At 55.7% G+C, this 27,774-nt stretch overlaps 3 protein-coding genes across 10 annotated transcripts in view; 1 reads left to right on the plus strand and 2 right to left on the minus strand.

Moving 5' to 3' along the window:
• MGRN1 (mahogunin ring finger 1) overlaps positions 1-13,252 on the minus strand; it is a 57,754-nt gene extending 44,502 nt beyond the window's left edge. For 3 of the 7 annotated variants that reach the window (XM_033839235.2, XM_033839238.2, XM_033839233.2), the window contains exon 1: positions 7,418-7,653. In XM_033839235.2, the coding sequence (XP_033695126.1) occupies positions 7,418-7,505 (88 nt within the window). In that variant the 5' untranslated portion in view covers positions 7,506-7,653. Of the gene's footprint in view, positions 1-7,417; positions 7,656-8,116; positions 8,265-12,750; positions 12,919-13,117 lie in introns of those variants that run through there. The other 4 variants (XM_073792369.1, XM_073792370.1, XM_073792371.1 and 1 more) reach the window with 4 other exon arrangements.
• A 114-nt stretch (positions 13,253-13,366) lies between these two features.
• On the plus strand, positions 13,367-18,448 carry UBALD1 (UBA like domain containing 1). Of its 2 annotated transcripts, none has more exons than XM_033839243.2 (3): positions 13,367-13,595; positions 17,010-17,072; positions 17,396-18,448. In XM_033839243.2, exons 1-3 carry the CDS (start codon positions 13,476-13,478, stop codon positions 17,747-17,749), a joined length of 537 nt encoding a protein of 178 aa, XP_033695134.1. In that variant the 5' UTR covers positions 13,367-13,475; the 3' UTR covers positions 17,750-18,448. The 2 variants fall into 2 exon arrangements, with proteins under 2 accessions (XP_033695134.1, XP_033695135.1); XM_033839244.2 differs by having other exon boundaries at positions 13,379-13,508.
• A 6,329-nt stretch (positions 18,449-24,777) lies between these two features.
• C15H16orf96 (chromosome 15 C16orf96 homolog) overlaps positions 24,778-27,774 on the minus strand; it is a 40,571-nt gene continuing 37,574 nt past the window's right edge. The window contains 3 exon segments of the mRNA XM_073793234.1: positions 24,778-26,333; positions 26,750-26,768; positions 27,095-27,175. Of these exon segments, the coding sequence (XP_073649335.1) occupies positions 26,054-26,333; positions 26,750-26,768; positions 27,095-27,175 (380 nt within the window). The 3' untranslated portion in view covers positions 24,778-26,053.

Genomic DNA, 27,774 nt, shown 5'->3' on the forward strand with positions numbered 1-27,774 from the left:
TCACGCAGCAGAGACAGGAAACCGACTGCCGCCCCACTGACAGCGTCCACCCTCTCATCCCCCAACGTGCAGCCAAGAGCATCCACTTCTGTTTATATCAAGTTCAGAAACAGGCAAAACTCACCTCCACTGGAGTCCAGAGGGGGCCTCCCAGGGAGGAGGGGGCAGAGATTGGGGAGGGGCACCGGGGCCTTTGGGGGCTGCTACTCTTCTATTCCTTCAACACGCCCACCTGGTAATGGTTCATCAAGCGGAAGCTCCTGACCTGTACGTCTCCTCAATATGTTACACTTTGGCTGTACATGTACATACGTGCATACACCACACGTTTTCTACAGCACTGAACTGAACACAATTCCTTCTTCCGATTCACCCCTAAAGCACTGCGGGCATCTGGTCACTCAGGACTATCACAGGGGCAGGAGACCCGGGTAACAGAATGCAGCAGTTATCAGAACAGTGGACCCCCCCAGCAGGCCTGCTCTGCAGGTGCCGGGCCCCCAGAACCAAGCCAACGCTGAGTAGGATGAAAGGATGAGAAAATGGGTTCTTTGCAAGCACTGCACACACAGGGGTGGACAGATTTTCCCGTGTCAGTCATTCCCAAGCCTCTACCTCCCCTCCCAGCTCGGAGAGAGCCGGCCATGATTTCTAGACAGCGAGTGGCCCCCCCATGCTGCTCCACACCACTGGCTTGTCTGCAAACAGCAGGGGTGCGGGCCAGGCGGCGGCTGGGCCTGGCTCCCCCAGCTCTGGGGAGCTGGGCAGACGCGGGGACAGTTGGCAGAACTGAACAAGTGCACTGTTATTCACTGAGCCTGAGTCCGACGCTGTGTGGGTGGCATGTGTGGCATCACTGCCCTGCGTTTTACAGGACAACACAGAAACGTGAGGCCTGATGGTTGTACCTGACCACATGGAAACACGCATGGGAAATGCCCACTGGACGTGGCCCCGTGCCAGCGTCTGGCCGCCGGCACCAGACTTGGGAGGCGAGGCAGGCAGCAGTGGTCACTGCCCGCAGGGTCATCCAGGAAGTGCAGGACGCTCCCAGGAAACTGCCAGGCCCCTGAAAAACACAGGCTCGGCTGGACCAGGGCTTGGTCCCTCCCCACCAGCTCCCGTGGACTCACAGAGTCAGGACTGAAAGGGGCCTGGGAGCAAGCGACCGGCTCAAGGCCACAGGGCAAGTCACTGGCATGGGGGCCGCTGCACTCTGAATCCAGTGCTCCGCCGTGGCTCCACAGGCGGGTGGGGGCAGAAGACCCCTCGAGGCGGGCTCACTCTCACAGTGCTGGGCTAAGCTCTGCCTGTGCCCACCCTGCTGGTGGAAGGGTATGTTGTCAGCACAGCGAAGGCCACCTCAACTGTGAGGATGAAAACACGCGCACACATCCCCCTTTGATGCTGGACAGCTGGGCCCTCCGCACCACGACCGACCTCCTGGCACCAGAGGAAAGGCCTGCCAGCCGGCTGGCCAGCCTAACCAGCACAAGCCTGGCTTCTTCCACTGACCAACAGGAGAGTGCAGCAAAGCCCAGGAGCTGGGCGAAGGATGCAGGGACCTCCGGGTGCTCAAAACCCCGAGGGCAGGCGACACAGCAAACCTCAGCTCCAGTGGCCACAGGGCCCAAGTGCCCACCGCAGGCTTCTAAACCCAAGCAACTGGCTTCTCCTTCAGGGAGACAGGTCCTCAGACGCCCACCCACCATGGCCAACTTAAAGGGTTTTTGTTTCTGCTGTTCTGCTGTTGTTGTTTTTACCTAAAACGTAACAACTGAAATTCCAAAAATACAGCTTATTTATACAGCTCTTACAATGATAAAATCCAAACCGAATTCATGTGAGCAGAAGCACAGAACTAGTTCTGCTATGTGAACGGGCACAGGTGGCACAATGCCGGTGATGATGGTGCAGGACTCTGAGCACGAAGGTGAAACCCCCGTGTGCAGGTGGAGCCCTTTCCCCACACCCCACCCCTCTGCCACTGACCCTGGGGCTCAGAGCACAAGCTCACTGCCTAGGGACAGTGATGGGGCCCAGGGACCCGGAATGTCCCCAATGACAGAGGACGCCCTCGGTGACACAAAAAGTCCTCCCTCGTCTTACAACACCTGCCTCGGTTCTTTCCTTCAGGCATCAATTATCCAGAGTCAGCAAGGCCCCACTTCAGAAAGGGCAAACCCAACACAGGCGGCAGCACTCATGAGCAGACGTCTCTAGACTGCCACCAGCACAAAAGTACACACCAAAGTCTCCTGGCACACACCTCAGGCCCCTCATCGCGTGGCAGCAGGCCCAGGAGTCCCCGGACCCCCGCCTGACACCCCAGGGGATAAGATGCAGCCCAGTCTGAGCAGCTTGTACACTAGGGAGAGGGGAGTTGTTTTCTGCAAGGCCTGCTGCACAAGCATTTATTAAACACCTACCGTGTGCAGGCCCAGGTGCTAGGAGACAAAATCAGCCTGATTTCTAGTTCCTCTGCCAAAGAGGACAAAAGTCTAGTGTCACAAGGACATGGCAAAGTTCCAGTGAGATAAAGGAGGTAAAAATGCTCTGAAAGTACATGCACTGATATACAAAAGGTTTAGGTCTGGGGCATAGTTCACCCCCACCTCCAGGGTTAGTGGATCACGTGGCTGACTGCCCCTCCTGATGCTTCTCTTGGGTGACCTGTCCCTACCATGACCTCCCTCAAACACCAGGGCAGGGCAGCCCACATGGCTTTAAGACACATGAGTAACAATAATAACGCAGGAGGAGGAACAACCAACCGTGGCAGCCAACAACAACGACCAGGCACTCCTGTGGGGACCTACTGTGCTCCAGGCTTCCGTCTGCCATCTTCTCTTTAAGAACTTGACCGAGGTGTCCTAATGCCTGCGTGACACCAGCCAGCCGTGTGATCCGGGCAAGGGACTGCAGGGCAGTGGAGTGCAGAAATAAACTCTCACATTTATGGTCAGCTGATCTCTAATGAAGGTAAAAAGGCAATGTGATGGGAAAAGAATAGTCTTTTCATCAAATGATGTTGAAATAACTGACTATCCATATGCAGAAAAAACCACAAAACCCTAAATCTTTACCTCAAACCATACATTAAAAAATTAACTCAAAATGGATCACAAGACTTAATGTATGAGCTAAAACTATAAAACTTCAAGAAAAAAAAATAGGGGAAAATCTTTGTGACCTTGAGGTAGGCAAAGATCTTTTAGATATAACTCCAAAAACATTAACCATCAAAAAAATTGATAAGAATTCCCTGGTGGTTCAGTGGTTAGGACTCTGTGCTTTCACCGCCAAGGGCCCGGGTTCAATCCCTGGTTGGGGAACTAAGATCCCACAAGCCATGTGGCGTGGCCAAAAAAAAAAAAAAAGAAAAATGATAAATCAAACTTCACCAAAACTTAAAATTTTGCTCCTCAAAAGACACCATTAAGAAAATGAAAAGACAAACCACAGACTGTGAGAAAATATTGGCAAATCACAGAGCTGATAAATGAACTGTATCACTGTATCCAGAATTCATAAAGAACTCTTACAACTCAAAAAGAAGACAATCCAACTTTTAAAAAGTGAACAAGACTAAAAGAGCCAACCCCCCAACACACACACACACACAATATACAACGGCCAATAAGCACATGAAAAGATGCTCAAGGGCTTCCTTAGTGGCGCAGTGGTTGAGAGTCCGCCTGCCGATGCAGGGGACACGGGCTGGTGCCCCGGTCCGGGAGGATCCCACGTGCCGCGGCCGCTGGGCCTGCGCGTCTGGAGCCTGTGCTCCGCAGCGGGAGAGGCCACAGCAGCAATGAGAGGCCCGTGTACCGCAAAAAAAAAAAAAGAAAAAAAGATGTTCAACATTATCAGGAAAATGCAAATCAAAACCACAGTGAGATACCTCTTCACACCCACTAGGATGACTATAATTAAAAAGGTAGGCAATAATAAGTATTGACAAGGATGCTGAGAATTTGGAACCCACACACACTGCTGGTGGGAATAAATGTAAAATGGTGCAGCCATTATGGAAAACTGTCTGGCAGTTCCTCAAAAAGTTAAACACATGACCCAACAATTCCACTCCTAGGTGTATACTAAAGAGAACTGAACACACCAAACAAACGTTCAGCAGCATTATTCATAATAGCCAAAAGGTGGAAACACCCCAAGTATTCGTTAACTGGTGAAAAGATAAACAAAGTGTACTATAACCATACAGTAAAGTACAACATGGATGAACCTCAAAAACAATGCTAAGTGAAAGAAGCCAGACACAAAAAAAGACTACATGCTGTACGATTCCAGTTGTATGAAATGTCCAGAAAGGGCAAATTTTAACGACAGAAAGGAGATCAGTGATGGGGTAGGGGTGAGGGTGACAGCAGAGACTGCCTGCAAACAGGCACAAGGCAAGGAAACTCTGATGATGGAAATGTCTAAAATTGATTGTGGTGATGGTTGCACAATTCTATAAGTTTACTAAAATTCTCCAGATCATAGGTTTACAAAGGATGAGTTGTACGGCACACGATTGATACCTCAATAGCTGTTATGAGTAAAGTAAATAAGTACAATAAAAACAAAGCAAATGCTGTTAAATTCAAGCTAGGTACTGTTGCAGGGCATGTTGAAAACTTCAAAGTAAAAGAAAATTGGACAGGGACTTCCCTGGTGGCACAGTGGTTAAGAATCCGCCTGCCAATGCAGGGGACACAGGTTCTAACCCTGGTCTGGGAAGATCCCACATGTCACGGAGCAACTGACCCTGTGCGCCACAACTACCGAGCCTGCGCTCTAGAGCCCGCGAGCCACAACTACTAAAGCCTGTGTGCCTAGAGACCGTGCTCTGCAGCAAGAGAAGCCACCGCAATGAGAAGCCCGCACACTGCAACGAAGAGTAGCCCCCACTCACTGCAACTAGAGAAAGCCCGCGCGCAGCAACGAAGACCCAACGCAGCCAAATAAATAAATTAAATAAATTAATTAATTTTAAAAAAAATTGGACAGATTTTAAAAGTCCTCACATACACACACACACACACACAGAGGTAACCATGAGATGATGGACGTGTAAATAACCTTATTGTGATAATCATTTCCCAATATATACACATATCAAATCATTACACTGTACACCTTAAACTTACGCAACGTTATATGTCAATTATATCTCAGTAAAGCTGGAAAAAAATTGGACAGTGTTACAGAGGTGTTAAAAAAATACTAGCACCCAATGATTCTTTCTAATATAATCAACAAAATTGACAGAGACCTGAAAAGATAACAACTGTCTCATAAATTGATTGTACAGTCCACGGTCCCTAAAATCATCTCAACCCCCCTTCCGTCCCCAGTCCATGCTTGGGAACACATACTCAAGTACTGCTTAGGTTCCAGACTGCCTCCCGGAATAAGGTGGCCCGAGGGACAGGAAGCAGAAAAGACAGCCTTTGAACTGGAGAGGCTGAGCACTCTAATCACTGGCAGCAAAATCGAGGTGGCCCATGGTATTCACCTGGGTGCCAGCCCCAATAGATTGTGGTTGACTCGGGTGTCCACAGAGTGAACCTGACTGATTAATAAGGTCTACCAAACAGAATCCAAAAGCAGTGCTGTAAGTGCCTTGTATTTGTGATTTTGTCCAAATGCCCAACTGAAGGGACATCAGGTTTGCTCTGGTCCCAGGCGACAGGAGGTACCACCTTAAACTTTTTGATATCTCTTCCAAGACACTGCTAACTGCTATTAGAGTCTAAGTTGTTCACTTAATTTATTTTTTGAGCCATTATAGCAGCTAACATTTTTCAAGGACCTCTTAGGCGCTAAGCACTGTTCTGAGCACTGTATGAGGATCAGCCCATTTTACAGATGAGGAAACCATGACCCAGGGGGCTAAGCAGCTTGCCTAAGATGACTCAGCCAAAGACGGGCTGGAAGAACATCAGAGATGGAAGAGGATGACTTCAAACAACTGCTCCATCAGATCTGGGGATGTCAGCCTCCAGGGGATCTCTATACCAGGCTGGGCTGCCCTGTCCTTGTGCCTGGGAAAAAGCAGGCGTGGATATCTCCCGTGCCTAGTAGGGAACAGAGCCCTCTGCCCAGCTCTGACTGCATCCCCTCTGACTGCCCCGAACTGTGCTAGTCTCCACTCCCTTTATTTCTGGTGGTCCCAGACACTTGCCTTCTTTCACCTTCCAAAATGAGCGTGAAGCAGTTCTCAAACTTGAGTGGACATCTGACTCACCCTAGGAGTGGGTTTTAAATGCAGGTTCCTAGGCCACAGCAGACCCCAACAAGTCTGAGGCAGGGCCTGGGAAATGCATGTTAAACAAGCTTCCCCACTGTTGGAAGCAGGTGGTGCTGGACCATACTCAGAGGAAACCTGGCCCAGGGGATGCCCACAGGCCAACTGTGAGGCCTAGAAGACCACAAGATGGGATCAGATATTTCAGAAGCCAGGATCAGAGGCTCCAGTCTGAAAGTCTCCATGATGTCCAAATGCCCTGTTCTCTTTCTTCTCTCCTTTCCAGGCAAGTGACCAGACGAGGAGATGGAGCATGAGGAACCCAAACTAAAGTTCCAGGGCAGGCCACACTCCTCATCAGAGGCAGAAAAACAGTGTGGATGAGCACAACTGGTCTGGTAGTCTGACTCATGGTCCTGTACCCAGATGAGCTTCCATCCAGCTCGGAGACCTTGGAAAAGTCACTTCCTCCCTGGGGTTCAGGTCTTTCAGCCACAAAAAAGGAGACTGGAGAACCTGGTAGGTCCCCTCCAACCATTCCCTGGTTGTCCAGCACGGCCTCCCAGCTCCTCTTCCACCGACAGTAATGCCTCCTTGGGCCGAGACCGCCCCCCCCCAAACACAAGCGCCAGGTCACAGGAGAGCTAAGCCTCTGTCCAGACGGGACGGATAGTGTCCAGAACCACTGGCCAGGTCTTCACAAGAAGCCACCAAAGAAAGGGAAAACCGGCGATGGAATGATGTCAATCCTTTTGACAATGACCACTTTGTAAGCACAAGCAAAGCATCGGGCACCGTGCTAAGCCCTCCCAAGCGTCGCGCCCCGGAACCTCACGCCGACCCTGGGGGATCCCTATTGAGCATACCCCAGTGTGCATACAAGGGAGCTGAGGCGCGCAGGAGTGAGCTGACTGACCCAAGGTCACCCAGCCGGGACGAGGCAGTCAGCGCCGTACCGACCCACGCCCCGGGGTTCGGATGGAGGGCGCGTGGAGCTCCATGCAGGGAAGCTGCAGGAAGGGCCGCGGGCCGAGCAGAGCCCCCAGCCCACCCTCCGAGGAGGGTCGTGCGCCCAGCCCCGCCGCCCCCTGCCCGCCCCGCGCTCCAGCCCGCGCCTCGCTGTCCGCAACCGGGACCGAGACCCGGGCCGGGGCGGCCGCTCACCGGATTTCGGGGGGTAGCGATAGGCCGAGTTCGCCTGGATGTCGATGTCCTCCACGCCCGCGATGCGGCGACTCAGGATGGAGCCCATGGTGCAAGGCGGGCCGGGCCGAGTATGGGATGGGGGCGGCGGCGGCGCCGGAGGCGTCCTCACGCGGACATAGCCGGTACCAGGCCGCACGGACGCTCGCCCACTGCCACGGGCGCTCGGCCTCCGAGCCCCCACCCCCGGCTCGGCTCGGGGCCAGACGCCACGGCAGCCCTCCGCCCCCCGGGCCCGAGGCACCTCGGGAAATGGAGTCCCCTTGCCGCCGAGGGTGCCCGGCGGCGGCGCGGGATACCCACCTAGGAACTACATTTCCCAGGAAGCTCTTCGCCCGGGCTCGCTGAAGTTGTTGACAAACGGTCCGGGACAAACCAAATGGACCTGAGTCCAGAGGGGAGGAACCATCAACCACACTGCAAACTATCCTTCCCTTTGCATTCCAAGCACAAGACTAACATTGTAACTCTTTAGCTTTTTAATAATCTGTTCATACATAGATCTTGCTAGGAACCAACGCCTTCCATTTACTCCCTCTCTGAAATATCTCCCGGAGCATGGTTCTCCCCACTTCCCTGGGTTTAATCTCCTGGCCCGGCCAGCAGAGGGCAGACCCTTACCTGCCACCCGCAAAGAGCTGGGATGGAACCCAAGATTACCTGGAGCGGTGCACACAGGGGAAGGGAAGCAACTTTTCCGGAACTCTAGGCATCTCTCTGGCTCCACGTCCAGAATAATTCTTTGAAGACATAATTTTAAAGTCCCCCGTGGAGGCAGTAGACCTCTCCCCATTTTACATATAGGGAAACTGAGGCACAAAGAAGGGAGGGGGCCACACATAAGGGTGCTCAAGTTTACAAGAATCAGGGTTAGAGTTAAAGCCTCTTCGCAGATTGCAATGTACTTTCTTGGCTTTGTGACTCACACAAAACTCTGTAAGGCCAGGTGAGGATCTGTTTCTACCTACTTTTCATTTGAGAAACAGCAGTTCTGAGGAAGAAAGTGACTTCCCAAGACAAGCCTGTCTATCCAGAAAGGAGCTAGGGAGGGCAGAGGCTGTCTAAGAGTCTCAGATGGTAAATTCACCACAGTCCACATTAAAGTGAGTCCTACACCTTTCCAGACACCAGAACCCAGAATACAACCTTCCTATTTTCAGGGGACCTGGGAAGCCAAAAGTAATAAAAGAAGTGAGGGACTTGTGTTATTATAAGGGAGAGTCCAGGTCTTGGAGCCTGATTTAACCTCTCTGCCCTGCAACCAAGATCCCCATTTACTGAGCACCTACTATGTGCCAGACATTGGTGTTGAAGGCTATGCACATATTCTCTCTTTTAATTCTCTGTTGTAGGTTCTATTTTCATTCCCAATTTACAGAAGAGGAAAGAGGCCAGAAGAAGTGAAGTACCCCACTCAGCTTGCATAGTAGATAAGTGGTAATAAAGCTGGAATTTGAACCAGGCCACTCCTCTTAATGCCACACTCCCCTGCCACCCCCAGCCCCTACCACCCCAGAGACCAGGAATGCTCCAGTGCCAGATTCCCTGTCTCTTGCTCCCAGATGGGCCTGAAGACATCCCCACCCCATGTGACCTTTCTTCCCTTACTTTAAATTTCTTTCTGTTGAATCACATAACACTGTTGAATCATATATACACAAATAGGTATACCAACACAGCATTCAATTTATCGGTCTCTCTGCTTGTGGGGAGGGAAGGAGAGTACTGAGGGCCTAGATGTTCCCACTGAAAAATAACCCTAAGAGCATGTCCTCCCTACAGATAGTGGGCCAGGGCAGTCATTTCCATGGGCTGATGTTTGATCAATTAAACATTCCTCTTAATAGAGCTTTGGACTTCGGGTATATTTTTCTGTGCTTATCCATGCCCCGGTGGGAGACAGGCCCTTTTTGATTTGATACTGGTTCTACTATCAACATCTTCGCTGGTTCACTTATTTATTCAACAAATATTTATCATGCAGCTACAATGTGAAAAGCAATGAGACAGGCAAAGAGCCAGGAAATAGAGATTAAATGGTGAAACCACCAGATATGAAACATCTAGTGAGGAAACAGACACTACAGGCGAACAAGTGTATAAATACAAAATGTGGTGGGTGCTATAAGGGAAAGGACTGAGGTGCAGTGAAATACTAGGAGAGACCTACTATTCATAGGGGAATCAGGGAAGGCTTCTCTGAGGAAGTGACGTTTAAGCTAGGACTTGAAATACAAGTAAGAGCCAAGCAGGCAAACGCTGAGGGAGTAGGCAGCCCAGGTTCCAGGCAGGGAGAGCAGCATGTGCAAAGGCCCTGAGGAGCTGAGTAAGATCAATGAGCTCAAAGGCCAGTGTGGCTAGAATCAAGTAGGCAGGAGAGTTCAGGAACAGAGGTCAGGAGTGAGGCAGTGGCCAGATCTCAAGGCCCCTCAGTCAGCCAGTATCGGGTCCTTTGAAACATGAAGAAAGACCCTAGGCATACTTCATGGCTAGTATGAATCCCTCAAGTCGACTTCTCAAGCCTTCTGAGGGGGCAGGATCCCTGCCTATTCATTCTTGTGCTCCCAGAGCCAGGCACCCAGTGGATGTCTGATAAACACATCTGTGGAGTGATTGAAGGAATGGAGGTGGAGAGGAGCCCGGGGTCCTGGGCCTACCATCAACTGGCTATGCCAACTTTGCCAAGGTCCTCAACCTCCCTGGACCTCAGGTAAGATGAAGGCATTGCCATAAATTCCTTTTATACCTCCATTACCCCCCATCTACTGGCCCCAGCTGTCAGGCCCAATCCGAGCCTGCTAAGAAATCCAAAGTCCACTCTCTAGCCAGGCTGATCCTGGCTGAAAACAAGGTTGTGTTTTCCTTCCCGCTGCCCCTGGGAAAACAAGCTGGCTGGGGGGCCATAGGGGCCAGAGGGGTGACCTTTGCTCCTGCTAGCCCCACCTGCCCCACCCAGCCAGCCAGCTGGCCTGGAAGAGCTCCTTCTGGGCTGAGCAAGTCTAGGCAGGTAACTGAGTAGTGCCCAGATGAGAGTGAGGGAAGGGGTGAAGGTACTTCCTGCCTCCCTAAGCAAGAAAAGCCCCCAGTGGTCCCTGCCAGGACAGTGCCCACCCTCCTTGGCCAGAAACACACCCTGCTGGCCCACTGGGTGCCTACTCTTTTCCACTGGCTCTGAACACTGTCAAGAGTGTAAGGAAGTTTGGATTCCAGCCTCGGTTTCCTTATCTGTAAAATGGGGCTTGGGTTCCCTACAGTGGTCCAGATGGAGGCAAAGAGGTGAGTGCTAAAATGGTGCTCTGAGCACCACAGGCATTAATCCCCCAGAGCAGTCCTGGGAGAGTTCTAAGCTGCTACCTTGGGTTCTACAAATGAAGGAACTGAAACTCAGGGCCAGAGAACCTTGTCCCAACATCAGAGTCATTGGCAGAGTCAAGACTAACAGCCAGGTCTGTCTGGCTCCAGAACCTGCTCACCTTCCACCATACCCTGTTGCTGTCCCAGTAGTAATAGTGATAGAGGTAATGACATTCAGAACTGCCCACCCCGTGCTGTGCTGAGCACTTTGTCCACATTAATTCACACTTATGATGCTTTGTGAAGGTGAGGGGCCATTTTTAATAAGAGCAGAACTCTCCTGGCACCATCAAGATTTGCAAAAAATGGTGCAGCCTGAGTGATCCCCATGTGGCAGAAAGGGGCTGAAACCTTATTTCCTGAGTGGACTTGGGAAATAAGTCCCAAGGTGACTTCTGCCAGGGTTGAGGCACCCACCTGAAGGGGACACTGAGTCCTCTCCCTGCCAAAGGGCCAAGCTCCCATCTCCAGCCCTCAGAGGCCTTTTAGCAGTCCCACTGCTCCAGGCTCCCCTCCTTCCCCCAGCTATCCCGATGCCCCAGCCTCCCCGGAGCCCCCATAACCTTGGGAGCCTTCAGGTCCTGTCCACCATCTTCCATCCTCCTCCTCTTACCAGTCAAAGCCAGAATCCCCTGGAAGGGTTGAGGGACCCAGGAAGGGCTCCTCCCAGAGCCCTGCAGGTCCTCCTCCTCCCCCCAGGGTGGGACAGTTCCCTCCATTCAATCTAATTCTGCAACAAATCCCTGGGCAGGGACGGACTCCCCTGGAACCAGACAAACCTAGAACATCACCTGACCCGGACTGGTCCTCTCTGCCACCATCTGGTCTCCACACTGCTCAGCCACAGTGATCCTAATGCACACAACGGATCAGATGTAGTAAACCCCCTCAATGGCCTTTAGCCCACCATCTCCAAGGCCTGTGCCTGCTTCCTGAGGGTACTTTCCACACTTGTAATTCTACATCTCTTCTTGGGATTTTTCTTTTTTTAATTTATTTGGCTGCATTGGGTCCTCGTTGCTGTGCACGGGCTTTCTCTAGCTGTGGCAAGAGGGGGCTACTCTTCGTTGCAGTGCGCAGGCTTCTCATTGTGGTGGCTTCTCCTTGCGAAGCACAGGCTCTAGGTGCACGGGCTTCAGTAGTTGTGGCACACAGGCTTAGTTGCTCTGTGGCATGTGGGATCTTCCCGGACCAGGGTTCGAACTCGTGTCCCCTGCATTGGCAGGAGGATTCTTAACCACTGGGCCACCAGGGAAGTCCCTGTTCTTGGGATTTTTGATGCACGCCCCCACCCCACGCACCAGCCGACCCTTCTAGAGTTTGTTCTCTGCATCCCTGGCCAGATCAGAGCCAGGAACAGAGTAAGGGCCCAATAAAGAGTTGCTCAACTAATGAAACTGGTGTCCAGGGAGCGCGGGGAACCGGGATAAGGTCATTCTGAGCCGCAGTGACGAAGCCCCCGGCCCCAGCTCCGAACCCGCCCGGCCCCTACACTGCCGAGCGGCAACGTCAACCGGAAGCGGCGCGTGCGGAGCTGTAAACACAACCCTCAACACCCTACCTAGCGCTCTCCTCAGCCCCGCCCCCGCCCTCCACGTGACGCGCCCCGCCCGCCCCAACCCAGTGCCCGCCCCCGCTGTTGCCTCATTGGGCGGCCAGCTTTGTTTACCTTATATGGCCAGGTCCTAACACCTCCCGACAGCCCATTGGCTGAGACGCGGCCTCATTCACTTGACGTCACAAGGACTGAGCGATGCAAATAAACCAGGGCATTCTGGGAATGGGAGTTCGGGGCCGCCCCGGAACTGGCGCCGCGCGGTCCTAGAGTCCGCCTACTAAAAGCTGAGATTTCCGGCAAAGCGCACGAAATTTTGCGTGGGAAAGTGCGAGCATCCCGCAGAGAGTATGCAGAGGCTCCAGAGACTGCTGGTCTCGCCTACCTGTCTCGGTCGCCATCCCTTCCTCTGACGTTCCTTGGGTTTACCGTGTGCTTGGCGGAGCGCCAGGCCGGGGAGGGACCCGTGTCACAAGTGGGCGACGCGAGCTTGTGCCCTGGGTGTTGGGGTGACTCGGAAGGCTTCCTGGAGGCGGTGACTTTAGGCAGAACCCTAAAGGGCAGATTAATTCATTCACTGAACGAGTATCTGTAGGCGCCTACTGTGTGCCAGGCTTTCGGGGCCTTATGGCCCTAGTGCTGTTGATTTGTGCCAAATTCTTGGCCCATCCCCCTCCCCAATAGTGCGCCTACTCAACACAGAGGGATGCCAATCACACTGGGGTTCGGGATACTGGGATCTTGGTAAATACCCTGAGGCTGCGTTTGCGCCCATGCACAGTGTCTATGGCCCCCGTCTCCTGACCCTCGTCAGTTCAGTCACGGGCCTCGGTACGTGCCCGTCCAGCTTCTGCACACAGTAGGCGCCCAACGCTCAGACACACCTTCGGCCCCGGGCTGGCCCGCAGCTCCCGGCCGAGCGCGGCGGAAGCGGCGCGGGACTACATCTCCCAGCATGCCCCCCGCGGCCCGGAGCGAGGCGAGGCTCGGTGAGTCAGAGCCGCACAGTAAATATTTGTATTAGCCGGAGCCGGCTCGCTAATGGTGGACGCGTGAGGCGAAGGAGCGCGCGGCGGCGGGAGGCCGGAGCGGGCAGGCGGCGGAGGCGCCATGTCCGTGAACATGGACGAGCTCAAGCACCAGGTCATGATCAACCAGTTCGTGCTGACGGCCGGCTGCGCAGCCGATCAGGCGAAGCAGCTGCTGCAGGCGGCCCACTGGCAGTTCGAGGTGCGCGGCCGGGCTGGGGCCGGGGCGCGGGTGTCCGTCCCGCGTGGCTACGCGTGCAGTGGAGCATGTGCGGACCGGTGTGGACACGTGCCGCGGCGCGCTTGGCCGGGGTCGGGCCCGCGCACTCGGCCCGGAGCCCCGGCGGTCGCGCGCCCCGGCGGCTGGGCCGCAGAGCGCACACGCGGCGTGCGGGTCAGGCCCGCGGCGCGGCCGCGTCTACGCGGCCCCCGGAAACGCCGTCCGCTCGGGGTGGGCGGAAGGGGCAGTCTGCCTCCCCCGGGCCCGAATCCCCGCCCCCCAAATTCCTGGGCGATCGGTTTTGGGGGCCCCCCTTTTTGTGCGGGTAACGGCCAGGGCGGGGCGGCGCCGAGGCCCAAACGGACAGACTGGCGGGCGGCCGGAAGGAGGACGCCCCAGGCCTGGGCCGAGCTGGGCCCACGCCGCCCCCGCCTTGGGAGCTGCGGGTTTAAGATAAGGGAGCCCCGAGCCCGCGGTTGGAGCCGCCCGGTGGGTCTCAGGGTCTGAGGATCTGCGTGTGGGCTGGACAGCTCGGCGGCGCGTGTCCACGTACATGTGCATTTGTATTTACGCACGCGCCACGCTGCGCGTGGACATGTTGGCGCGCGTGCGCGCGTGTGTGTAAACACGCAGTCCACCGGTGCGCGGGTGCGGGGTGTGTACCCACACCACAGGTCGCCGTTTTGCAGACGATGCTCTCGCGTGCGCACACATGTGTACAGGTGTTGTGTCGGAGCCCCCCACTACAGCTACGTGTGCATCTGTGTACCCTGCTCCAGAGGCGTGTCCAGGTGCTCTCCTCTGTGCTGGCCGGCGAATCTACCTGCACAGTGCATGGCATGATATACACGGTTCAGTAGCTTCTAGCTTTCAGCCAGCTGGGCAGGAGGTGGGGCTGCCCCAGCCTGGCCCCCACCTCCCCAGGCCTCCCCGACCCATAGGGCACTAGTGCCCAGGGCTTGTGCTGCCAAGAGGCCACCTGGCCTTCCCTACTCTGCCGCCCCAGAAATAACCCAGGATGGTATCTAGGGATGAGGCCAGAGCCCCCTGAGCTCTTCCCCTCACAAGTGTAAGGTCACAGCCCCAGCCAGTCTGTAGAGTCTGTGCCCAGCCCAGGCTTCAGAGCCTGGTTTCTAGATGGGGAGCAAGCTCAGGGAAGGTATTTGGGCCGTAGGAGGGACAGGGAGCCAGGGTACTCTGGAATTCAGCTTCCTGGGGGTGGGATGGGGATCAGAATTGCTGCCCGAAGGTTGGGACAGTCTGGGGAGGCAGTGGCCTGTCCACCCAGGGGAATCCTTGCTCACTTTCCTACCAGAGATCTCAGGGGGACTGCTAACCCTGCGGTGGTCCTCACATCACAAGATGGGAGGCTGCTCTGGCTCTCTGAGCAGGTCCCACTCTCTGGCCTCAGTTTCCTCAGCTGTACCTGGGGCATGTGAGTTGACCTCTAAGGAGTGAATGGCCAACCCCAGCAGCCCCACCCTGCAGGAAGCTCCCCAATCAGCCCGTTTGTCTCAAGAGCTGGATGTGGCAAAACTTGCAAAACCACATTCATGGCAGTTTGCTTGAGTCCCACATCTGCATACACGGCTCCCCCGTCTGCCTGGGGCTGGGCAGGCAGGTAGGTGTCCGGTCTGCCTGGGGCTGGGCAGGCAGGTGTCCGGTGGGAAGCGGCCCTGCCTGTCCGCACTCTCAGCCCAGCCCACAGAGCCTGGCACCAGCCTGGCAGTCACTCAGGCAGCACTGGTTGGTGTCGCTTGGTCACAGGACTTGAAAATGTAACTTTGAAAATGGAAATGCCTGGGGAAAAACTCTGATCTCAGGAGGGGCAGGAGCAGCTTGCAGACTGGGGAGCTCTGGTGGCCCCAGGGTAGGAGCCCTGTGCACCAGGCTCCCTGAATCTCAGTTTCACCATGTGTAAAATGGGGAGGCGGAAAGTAGGGAGGTCTGCTTAAGGTAAAAATGGATTGTGAACATCCAATCCTTAGGTCTTCCTGGGAGTGAGTGGGGTTCCTTGTGGCAAACTCCCCTCTGTGCCCTCCTCCCTGGCTGGCTGCACACTTGGACTGAGGGCTGGCGCAGCAGGAGGCCTTGTTTTTGGGTCATACTCTCTGTGATTCAGGTGTTAATGGGGACAGAAGGCTGCTGGAGGGGGACCTGTGTGCTTTAAGGTTGGGGGTGCTTTAGGAAGGCAGGAAAAGGGCAGCCGTTTCTCCCTGGAATCCTCACACACAGCAATGGCCTTCAGAATTGCCGTTGGGGGAGGAATGGTTTGGTGGGTCCCTTGGGGCTCCTGGGGGTGTGTGTCACAAGGAGGTGCTTAGAGATCAAGGCCCTCCCCCCAGCTCCCACACCCATGTTTGGGGACACTGGGGTAGGGCATCTCCAGCAGGAAATTCCCAGAGTAATTCACTTGAATTTAATAATAAAACCCCTAGGGTAAGCCCTAGAAGCCAGGCTGGGTTTCTGGGTGTGTTGGGAGTGGGGGAGGGGCTGACAGCGATGGGCTGTGTGGTGGTGAGCCCGAGGGGGGAGCCATGGAGGGCAGAGCTGCCTGCAGACCCTTCACACACTTGACGCTCCCTCACCCAGCACTTTCGCAAGAGCAGCTGGTTCCTTTATTTTCCTGGATGCCTCTCCTGCAGGGGTCGAACCAGGACACACCAATGCCAGCGGAGGCCACCCTGGGGCCCCTTCTCCCAGCCCCCCAGGGTCACTAGAGGAGCTTGTCTGACCCAGGCCAGCTGCCACCCCCTTTCCCACCCACTTCTCACAGTCCTGGGTGCATACCCCACTTCAGCCTTCCTCCTGCTCCACCACCTTGAGAACATTCCAAGGAAGGCACAGGTAACTGGACAGGGGTGCAAACCCCAGACCATCCTACTTAATTCCGGCTCTCCCAGCTGGACCGTGGATCTCCGGAGGTCACTGCGGCTAGGGAGGGGAACCTGCAAGCCACCTAGTCCCATCACCCTGTGGTGCAGACGGAGAAACCGAGAACCAGGGCAGAGTCCCTTGGCCAGCCTAGGAGAGGAGCAGATGGGTTACACACTCAACATCTGGGTGCCTTTGCCGTCCTCTGGCTCATAGACAAGGAAACTGAGGCTCAGGGAGGAGTAGGGACTTGCCATCCATGGAGTTGGTGGCATAGGGCTAGAATCTGCCGGAGGCCTTTCCCCATGAGACAGGCCCCCATGTCAGGTGAGCTGGAAGCACTTGGCAGCCAGGTGGCAGGCAGTGTCATGAGGGTCCTCCCCACCCACCAGACCTGCCCAGAGGTCCACAGTGCCTCTTTGGGCTGCGGCGAGGGTCGAGGGATGACAGGCATGCTGCCTCAACTTGCCAGGCCAGGGCCACAGGGGTCCTGAGGGTAAGCGTGGGCCTTTCTTCCCGCAGACGGCCCTCAGCGCCTTTTTCCAAGAGACCAACATCCCCTACAGCCACCATCACCACCAGATGGTAAGTGTCCCCTGCAGCCCCAGGGGCAGCCCTGCGGGGCTGTCCCAGTTCAGGGCAGGGGGAAGCCACCCAGGGCCAAGGAAGGTGCAGTGGCTCTTGGCCACGGAAGAGCCGCTGGGATGGGACTCCTGGGAGCCTGGCAGCAGGCACAGTGGGCTAGCCCATCTCGGACACCACACCTTTCCTCTGTGAGCTCCTGGCTGGTGGACCGCCTGCAGGGTGGGGTGCCTCCAGGGAAGGGGCATGTGTCTCCTCGTGGGAGCCCGGGGCCCTTCCAGAAAGGGGCTGCTCACCCCTCCCTCTCTGTTCCTCTTCCCCCACAGATGTGCACTCCAGCCAACACCCCCGCCACGCCCCCCAACTTCCCCGATGCCCTCACCATGTTCTCCCGTCTCAAGGCCTCCGAGAGCTTCCACAGCGGAGGCAGCGGCAGCCCGATGGCCGCCACGGCCACGTCGCCCCCGCCGCACTTCCCACTCGCCGCCACCGGCAGCTTCGCGGCACCCAGCTGGCCGGCTGCGGCCTCGCCCCCAGGGGGGGCACAGCACCACCAGCCGCAGCAGCCGCCCCTGTGGACTCCGGCACCCCCTTCCCCGGTGTCAGACTGGCCGCCCCTGGTCCCGCAACAGGCCGCCTCAGAACCCAGAGCCCACCCTGCCATGGAGGCCGAGAGATAAGGGAGGCCCCTCCCCCCTCCCGGAGGCCAGAACCCCGTGGGGCGGGGGAGAGGACGTCTCTGCGGGCCCCCTTCACCCTCTGTCTGCACCCCCATTCCCCAGAGCCCTGGGGGGGAGAGACCGGACCCTTGTGCCAGTACGCAGGCTGCCCGCATGCGTACCCAGCAGCGCGGGCCTGCGGCACCCAGCTTTCATGGATTTGGTTCAGAGTCGTCTGGGTGCTGGTGGACAGAACCTCAGAGAACAAGCAGCCTTCCCCCGAGGACTCACCTGCCCCACCCCACCCCAGGGGGCTGCGGAGCTCCCTGGGGCTGGTGGGCCTAGATCCCCACCCTCGGGAATGCAGAGCCTTCTCCGCATGTGTGCGTGTCGCTGTGTCTGTGTATTTATATGTATGTCGCTCTTCGAGAAGCAACCTAGTTTATGGGGCAGCTGGACTTTGCATGTTAGAGTGAGCCCCCTCTCCCCTTGTCCGCCGTCCCTCTCCCCAGGGCCCTGCCCCTCTCCCCTGCCCCCTGGGCAGTCAGCCTTGCTGTTCCCTGCAGAGAAAAGGATTGTGGGAAACTCCAGGACTCTTCCCACCCATCCCCCAGCGCCTGCCTGCTGGGGCTGCCTGCATGCCTCCCCAGAGCCCGGGGGTACCCCATCCCCAGTTCCTTTCCCCCTTTTAACAAAGGAGAAGAAAGAGTTCCAAACCACCACCAGGCTCTGTGGTCTTGCCTCGTATCCTAAGCTTTGCTGCCAGCTGGCCCTGTGTGGAGGGGGAGGGAGCCAACGGAGCCCAGAGCAGGGGCCCACCCCCCAGTCCCGCCTGGCTCCACACCGCTCCTGTCTGTTGCTGTCTTTTCAACCACAACATGCTCTGGAATCTTCCTGCCCACCCCAGGCTTTTCCCATGAAGTTAGTTCCTGCCCTGTGTTCCCAGAACCCCTGCCTCCATCTGCTCACCCTTCCCCCTGTCCGACTGGACAGATCCCGACCTCCAGGGCTAACAGCTGCCTTCCGGTCTGCCAGGGTTTCACAGAGGACTTTTCTTCCTGGCTTAGGGCCCCAGTGACTGGCTGCAGGCTGGACCCTCAGCCCAACCTCCAGCAAATATGCTGTGTGGGCAGGGCCCTCCCTTGGGGAGGCACAGGACACAGCACCCGTAGTAAGATAGCAGGCTTGGCTGCAGAGCCCGTGGGGGCTAGCAGCAGGGACCGGACAAGGCTGAGCAGAGTCTAACCCGCAGCTCAAACCTTTGGTTGCTAAGGAGACAAACCACTCGGGCAACAGTGGATCCCCGGCTGCTATCAAGCCAGGCTGGGGCAGGCACCTGTTCTTGCTCCAAGGGAGAAGCCAGGGCGCCCCACTCTGTCCTGGGCAGCCTGTACCAGTGGAGGGCATCCCTGGGGCGGCTTTGGGAGAAGGTAGCCTTGGCCTTGTACCCCTTCGTGACGAGCTGGAACGTGGGGAAAGAAGGAGGCGGGGGCCTCTGCAGCTCTTCACTGACAGACCTTACTCCCTAATCCGGGAGAGCCTGCCAGCACTCAGCCCTCTGTGGACGGCGTCTGGGTTGGGGAGTTCTATTTTGGAAGGTCTCCTGCTTGACAGGTGTCTCAGCGCCTGCCATCAACAGTCCTGCTCTCGCTCCCCAGGGATGCCGTGCTGCCACTTAGCCTCACCTCTGCCCTGTTGGAGCCTGGACAGGCTCTGCGGACCACTGTCTGTCCCCGCTTATCACTGAAGACTGACCGCGGCGCCCCTGCTCTAGCTGTTGCTTATGTTCTGGAAGTGTGTCCTCACCTTGAAGCCCACCCTTCTAATGGCCTTCAGAGGGGGCGCAGCTCTGTCTGGGGTGCCTGTGGTGAGGGAATTGCGGGATGGGGCAGGATGAGAAGGGGGAGGCTGCCCTAGGCCTCTTTACTTTCATCCTTTTGGATGGAAGACAATTCTCAGGGAGCTGCCACGTCTCCCTCCAAGTGTAGGAAAAATGGTTTGTAGAGGCAAGTAAGTATTTCTGGGTTATCTGTGACATGGGGGTTATCTGTAACAGTGTGCCTGAGCTCCCCAGTGCGCAGATTACTGAGGTGGCCGTATGCGTTGGAGCCACACAAGACAGTGTACAGTCCAGAATGTGCACTCAGGCTACCCCTAGGTGGGCCCCTGGGTGGCCTGTAAGTGATCCACACCCTTGCTACTCAAAGTGTGGTTCCCAGACCAGCGGCATAACCTGGGAACTTGTTAGAGATGCAGGACCTCAGCCCCCAGCCCAGATCTACTGAAACAGAATCTGCTTCTGACAGGATCCTCACGTGCCCAGTGGACATTCAAGGGTGAGAACGTCCCAACCTGACCAAGCCTAGTTCTGTTTCTGGAGGCCCCCACGGGCTGGGCCTGGAGGTCCCTGGTGGTCTCATTAGGGCTGGCAGGGACTTGAGGTTCCTGTAGATCCAGCTCTTCTAGCGTGGGCACTCTAGACATCGGAGGCTGGGTCCTTCTCTGCCATGGGCGCATCCTGTATGCTGTGAGATGTTGAGCAGTATCCCTGGCCCCTTCCCATGAGTAGATGCCAGGAGCAGCCCCCAGTTGTGACAACCAAAAAATGTCTATAGGCACAGTGAAACATCCCCTGGAAGCAAAGTCACCCCAGTGGAGAGATCCCACGCTGCCTGTGGTTCCGTAGCTGGCTGCACAGCATGGCCTCCAGGGAGCTCCCAGGCCCCACGGCATTAGAATCCCTGGGGAGGCCCTGACAGTACAGTTTTAAACATTCCCCAGGATATCAGTGATCGACTTGTGAATGTACTAAAAACCACTCAATCGTATACTTTAAAAACTGTATGGGGGCTTCTCTGGTGGCGCAGTGGTTGAGAATCTACCTGCCAATGCAGGGGACACGGGTTCGATCCCTGGTCTGGGAAGATCCCACATGCCGTAGAGCAACTAAGCCCGTGCGCCACAACTACTGAGCCTGTACTCTAGAGCCCGTGAGCCACAACTACTGAGCCTGTGTGCCGCAACTACTGAAGCCCATGCGCCTAGAGCCTGTGCTCCACAACGAGAGAAACCACCGCAACGAGAAGCCTGCGCGCTGCAACGAAGAGTAGCCCCCGCTCACCACAATTAGAGAAAGCCCGCATGCAGCAACAAAGACCCAACACAGTCAAAAATAAATAAAATAAATAAATTTATAAAAAACTGTATGGCATGACACTTATGTGTCATAGCTGTTATTAAAAGTAGAATGGTTCCCGGGTGATTCTGATGCAACACAAGCCCCTCGTGGCAGCTGGGAGCCACCAGACTCGTGACCCTCCAGCATGCAGAGCACAAGGGTCCCTTGGGTCCTTGAGGCAACTGTTCTGGAGGAGGGCCCAGGAATCTGATTTCTCTCTTTTTAAAAATTTTTTTAATGGACTTTATTTTTTAAAGCAGTTTTGTTTTTTTTAATTCTGTTTTTGAATTTTATTTTATTTTTTATATAGCAGGTTCTTATTAGTTATCTGTTCTATACATATTAGTGTGTATATGTCAATCCCAATATCCCAATTCATCCCACCACCACCACTTTCTCCCCTAGGTGTCCATATGTTTGTTGTCTACATCTGTGTCTCTATTTCTGCCCTGCAAACTGGTTAGGAATCTGATTTCTAACAAGGGCCCCAGGCACAGCGGAAACTGGAGCAGGAGGGGGCAGAGGGCAGGGCTGGAGCTTTCCAGCAATGCTGAGGCCCTGCCAGGTGTGAGCCTCTGAGCATCTCTCAGGCAAGCAAAGGGGTCAGGAAAACTCACTCAAGGGGAGCTAGAGGTGGGACAACATAGATGCCACGTGACCCAGAACTCAAGGGCAGCACAGAACCAGGAACTTCAATTTCCCCAAACCTTGAGTCTCAGAAGCAAAACTGAAGGAGTCAGTAACCACCTACTACACGTTCAAGTGTAAACTGGCTAAAAAGCAAAGCTGCTGATGTAGGAACGGAAGAGACTCACATTTACAGCCATCCTCAGGTGTCCACCTCGGGCACCTCCTAGGAGCTGCCTCAGCAGCACACAGAGACCAGCCTTGTCACCTCAAAAGTCCAGCCTCTGGGCTTCGTCACCACTAGACTTGAGCTCCAGATCGCTCTCTTTCCAAGATTCCATTGTGAAAACACCATTTGCATCCATGAGGTTGCTGGAAAGAATGTGATTGGAGCTCTCATTTCTGAAAAGGGTACATGGCAGCATGTGGAATGGAGGCCTGGCCTCCCCAGGTGACAAGCGGTGGGTGAGCCCTTCAGGTCTGATGTTAAATGATCAGGGCGTGGCTGTCTTAGGGGTTTGCAGATTCACAGGCCTCTGATATGTGCTGTTGGGCTTGATTTGTCGGCCAGCACTTTAAAATCAGGAGAGTTAAATTAAAAAAAAAAAAAAAAATCAGGAGAGTTTACAAGAAAAGCCTCACTTCTGGCTTACCTTAGAAAATTTGTAGTATCTGGACCAAGTTCCCTTAAGGCCACAAATGGTTGAAGCTGACCACCACGGTGGGGACATAGCTCAGCGTGTCCCTGGCCAGCCAGCCACTCCTCTGCCCACCATGGACATGTGCGTGTCCAGCGTCTGTCTTGCATCTGCTGGAATCTCTGAAGGGGATTTGCTCTTCATCAGGAGCATCTGTGGAAGTAAATGTCCTGCTCTGTGGCGTGGCAGGGTGGGGGGTGGGGACCTGGGTGTGTGGGGGGGTGAATGGAGGCTCTGAAATGCTTTCTGTGGGCAGGCAGGGCTCCTCCTTCAGAGCTTTAAAGAGAAGGGCTTGTTCTGAGATTCCCTTGGATGAAGGTGGATTCTCCCAGGGCCGCTGCGAGCCCCCAGGGCTCTCTGGGAACACATTGTGGCCGCTGCAGAAAACCACACCGCTCTGGAGACTGGCCCCCCAGCCCAGTGGCGGGCAGGGCTGTTGTGGCCCTGGAGGTCTCTGAGGGGCTTTTTATAGCAGGACTCATCTGAGGACAGATGAGGGTTTTGACTCCAGCCCCTGCCGCGGGAGGGGAGGGGAGGGCAGGGCCCACTTCCTGGAGGCCTGTCAGTGGCGCAGCACGAGGTGCTGGGAGCCTGTTGGCAGAGTCCTGCTCTGCTTTCTGGGGCCGTTTCTCATCTGGGGAATATGAGGTGTAAATACTGGGGATCTCATTTTCTATGGATCCTGGGGAAGCCATGAGCAAGAGGAAGAAAGGGGAGAGAGAAGAGAAGCCCCTCTGTGGAGGGGGGTGTGGTGTGTGTGTGTGTGTGTGTGTGTGTGTGTGTCTCTGTGTGTGTGTGTGTGTGTCTCTGTGTGTGTGTGTGTGTGTGTCTCTGTGTGTGTGTGTGTGTGTGTGTGTGTGTGTGGTCAAGCCAGCCAAGACGGTGGTGCCAGGGGGACCTGTGTGTCCCTAAGAAGTCCCTGCACAGAATGTCCTCCCTCCAGTGCCTCCTGGTGGCCTGCTTTTGGGTACTGGTGGTGCCTTTTACCAAGGCAGATCATCTTGTTTGGGACATGTTTGCTGTTGTTTATACCTTAGGGTTAATGAGTTTGTGGTCTTTGAAAGAAAGAACATGTTCAGTGACCCTTTTACTTGCATCGGTGGGTTATGGGGCTGGGTTTGGGGGTGCAGAGCAATCACCACGCTGCACCTCGAGGCAGGACCCTCTGCTCGGCAGCAGGCATCTCATTCATGCCCCTCATACCAGGCCAGCCCACATGCTTCCCTCTCCACATGACTGATTCATCTCAGTCTTTTGTTTGTTTTGTTTTGGCTGCCCCACATGGTTTGTGGGATCTTAGTTCCCCAACCAGGGATCGAACCTGGGCCCTTGGCAGTGAAAGCCCGGAGTCCGATCCACTGGACCATCAGGGAATTCCTTCTTGGTCTTCAAACTGAAAGTTCCAGGGATCCCCTTCACTCCCAGGCAGACCAGGATGGTTGGTCACCCTACTCCTTGTCCAGCTTGGCCCTGCCACTGTGTCCCAGTCCAGGAGCTGTGGTCCCCCCTGCAGAAGAGGAAGCTGGACCCAGGGCCTCCAAAAATTCCCACTCTACTGACCCCATCCCCAGTTCTGTCTGCTCCCCAAGCACCTTCCCCTGCTGGGATGGGGTGGGCCACCCTTCTGAGCAGCAGCCCCAGGAGTAGGTGCAGTACCTCCCTCCCAGCTGCCAAGACCTGCAGGTCCCACCCCCAGGGGTGGGGCTAGAATAGGCGAGCCTTGTCCTTGGCAAAGATCCTGCCTGCACCTCCCACCTGGGATCAGGTCAAAGGTTGGCTTCCCTACCAACCCCCACGGGAGATAGAACTGTCATCTTCAAGATGGCTCCTGGCTGGCTGCAGTTGGGTTCATGGTTCCCCACCTTTCAAAGCACCCAGTAGGCCTGTCAGTATGAAAATGGTTACACAGTGACCTACCTGGGTCTTGCTCGTCGCTCCCTGGGCTGCAGGAACCCACTCAAGCACTGATTCCATTGGTAAATCTGAGAAATGGGCTGGGAAGGCAGCTACGAGGGGCTGAAAGAGCAGGGCTTGGATGCCTGTGGTTCCACACATGTCAAGGCTGCAGTGCAGGAGACAAGCCTGACCACACCTGGCATGGGCGTGTCCCTAAGAGCCCCCACCTCTCCATCTGCCCGAGCCCAGGCCACACCTCCTTTTCCTGAAAGTTGGACCCCTCATACCTGTGTACAGCACCCACCCAAGAAGTACAGCCTTCTGGGCAGGTGGCCAGAGAGCTAAGGCCTCACTGTGTGACCCTGGGCAAGTCACACCACTGCCCCTCCCACAGGCCCGTGATCTGCCCACCACACAGGACCAGGGCCACACGGGGCGCTTTGCCACGGGGCGACCAACATGACGGGGTAGGGGCGGTTTGTTGTGATTCTCTGCTGAGACTCAGCCATGGTGGTTCTGGACAGTGGTTCTGGGAGGCTGACCCTGGGCTGATGGCCCGAGGAAGGACTGGCAGGTCCACCCACCCATGTGGGACTGGCAAGGCCTCCCCTCGCAGAGGGCATGGGGCCAGTCACCCTTATCCACAATCAGAAAAGTAAAAGATTTTATTCTGGGGAGAAGCTGACAAAAACACTCATCTGTGATATGGGGGTGGGGCCAGGGATGCACTGGCCAGTATCCCCCAAGGCGGTGTAGGTCACCTGGGTCAGGAAGAGCTCGGCCTCATTTGGACACAGTCCTTGGAGAAAGAAAAGAGAAGTCAGGAGTGGTTGCAGGTGAGGAGCAGGGGGAGGGGGAGGCAGGGCTGGGGGACAACTGGTGGGGAGGGGCAGGCACGCAGCATCCAGGACTCCTTTGGCCGCCCGTCCAGAGAACCCTCCTCCATGCCAGCACCCTGGCTCCCCCAGGCGGACCCCCGGGCAGCTTGCCCACCCCACTCCCTGACTCGCTCCAGGAGCCTCTGGTGGATGTTTGGGGGAGCCATGCCCCAAAACTATTCAGAGGGAAATTTTTTTTTTTTTAGTCTTTGTGGAATGTGATACAAGTATCAGAAGCACAGAAAGGGTAGAGGGCGCAACTGGACAACCTAGGGGGTGGAAAGGGAGAAAACGCGAAACGGAGAAGGAGGGACCAGTAAACCGTCCAAGGGGCAGAAACCACGCCAGGCTGCAGGACCCGCCAGGCAGGCATGAGCAGGCCGGGCTCTGAACCCCAAATCAGGACGCTTTGACACCCCCGCCCCCTCCATCAAGTGCATAGGCAGTGAGCGCGGGAACCAAAGAGGCAGAAAGATGCCAAACAGGACAGAGCGGTCCTGGAGGATTCCAGGGCCATTGCTCCAAGTGCCTCATGGATTAGCCAGAAGTAAATACAAACAATCAGGTTCTTTAAATATCCAACTCATAACTAATTACTGGTGGGAACAATCAACAGACAATAAAAAACCATGCACGCAATAAAATTTGGTTCCCATGAGAAAATTGGTCCTGGTAGAAATAATGGTCCCCAAAGAAAATGGACAGTGGCGTTAGCTGTAATTGGAACTGATTCTGATAAAATCATTTCAGCAAAATAAAAAGGAAAGTGATTGTTTTTAAAACCACTTTGTGTTGTATTGAAAATTGGTCAAGGAATTAAATTGGTTTAGTGGGAAATTCTATCTAGAAAGCTGTGTTCTCCATGAAACGTAGCATGAGAAGGATTGTATTACAGGTATTTATATGACAGTTAAAACAGCTACTGGATCAAAATGAGCTCCTTACAGAGACCCTCCCCTAAGTCCAGGGCCCCTGCACCTTCCCCAGACTAGGCTCAGGGCAGGGTCTCCACCTGCTCGGGGGAGGGGGCGACGCTGGCACTGCAGGCTCACAGCTTGGTGGGCTCCTTGGTGGACTGCATGCCGGCTTGGGACTCAAGGCGCAGAGGCCTTGGGTGCCCGGCAGGCCCTGGGGCCGGCTGGGGATCCTGCAGGGATGGCATCAGCTGTGGCAGCAGTGGCAGGGGAGGCAGAGACGGAGGCTGAGCTGGCATGTCGGCTGGGGGCCTGAGGTGGCTAAGCCCATGCTGGTTTGGGGGGGCAGGCTGCTGGGGGGCAGGTGAGACCCATGATGTGTCCCAGGAATATTCTGGAGAGAGGCTGGCCCGATGGGGTCATCTTCTCCACTAAGGAGAAGAGAAGCCCCAAGACTGGAAGTGCTCCACCTCTGCTTACCCAGTCCAGGCACCTGACACTTCCTGGGTTTGGGGGGCGGCCCAAGATAAATGAAACCAGAGGTGGACACAGAAGTGGAGCAGGGCAGCCGAGAGGACACAGGACTTGGAGTCCAGGATATGGACTTTGGCCCAGCTCTTGCATTCCCCAGTTCACGGTCGTGCGCCTCAGCTCCCCCACTTTAAAATGGGCTAGCTGTGCTCACCTCAGCATCCTGGTTAACGGGATAAGGACTGGGTGAGATGAGAAGGGAGGAAGTGCTTTGTATGCTGTAAAGTGCTCTCAGATGCCTGGTACGTGGTGATGTGACCAGAGGAGTCATGAGCTCAGTTGCCCCCAACTTGGCTCACGGGCCCTCAGCAGAGAGGCCTGAGGGAATGAACAGGCTCCCTCATCCCAGCTCTGCAGCCGGCTGGACCCCAGGGCACAGACACCTGGCTTGGACCCCAGGGATGGCTTCTGGGCCAGGAAACCTGGCTGAAGGGTAAAGGTGGAGCCCAGGATGGCTGGAGGCCCTGGCCAGGGTGCTGGGTGCCAGGTGGGGGCCACTCGAGGGATTTTCTCTGGCCCAGGTCTGGGCAGGGCAGGTGAGATATGGATGAGGTGGGGTAGGAGAGCCCCAGGCTGGGACTGGGGGGCCCAGAGACCCTGCAAGAATCCCAGCTGGGCCAGGGAGTTGGGGGGCAGGTACTCACAGGGGTAGATGGCACCGAATAAGGCACTCGGGCGCGCACCCTCATATGGGCTTCGAGCTGGGGGATGTGGAACCTTAACAGCTTGGTGGAAAAGAAAGGGGAAGAGACAGGAGCTGGTGGGGGGTGCTTCCAGGGCTCTGCCCCACCCTGGAGGCCCTTTCGCTCTGGTGGGACCTGCCCTGCTGCCCCCTGCCCCACTACCCGCTGCCGCCTCTTCACATACCCAATCCCCACCCAGTCATGCAAGGAAGACCCTTCCTCCCTCCCCACCTTCGTAAGTCTAGCGCTTCTAAAAGCTGAGATGTCAGAAAAAGGCTTTTTGAAAGTAACTCAAGGCCAAGGAGGAGAGAGACATTATTTTAGCATGAAAAGATACAGGTGACGTGCTGGCCAGCCTGACAGTTCTTCAGCTGTTCCCACCAGGACCAGGCCACCACAGTGCCCCACCCCACCTTCCTGGCCTTCATCTTCTGTGCATGCACATTTTTCTGAGGTAAACTTCACATAAAATTAACCATTCAAAGTGAACAATTCAGTGGCATTAAGTGTATTCACAAGGCTTTGCAACTGCCATCTCCATCTGGTTCCAGAATACTTCATCATGCCCAATAGAAACCTGTACCCATGAGGCAGTCACACACACCCCCATTCACCCCTCCCCCGAGCACCCAGCAACCGCT

This window comes from Tursiops truncatus, chromosome 15 (genome assembly GCF_011762595.2).
Source record: "Tursiops truncatus isolate mTurTru1 chromosome 15, mTurTru1.mat.Y, whole genome shotgun sequence".
In the NCBI taxonomy this organism is placed as follows: Eukaryota; Metazoa; Chordata; class Mammalia; order Artiodactyla; family Delphinidae; genus Tursiops; species Tursiops truncatus.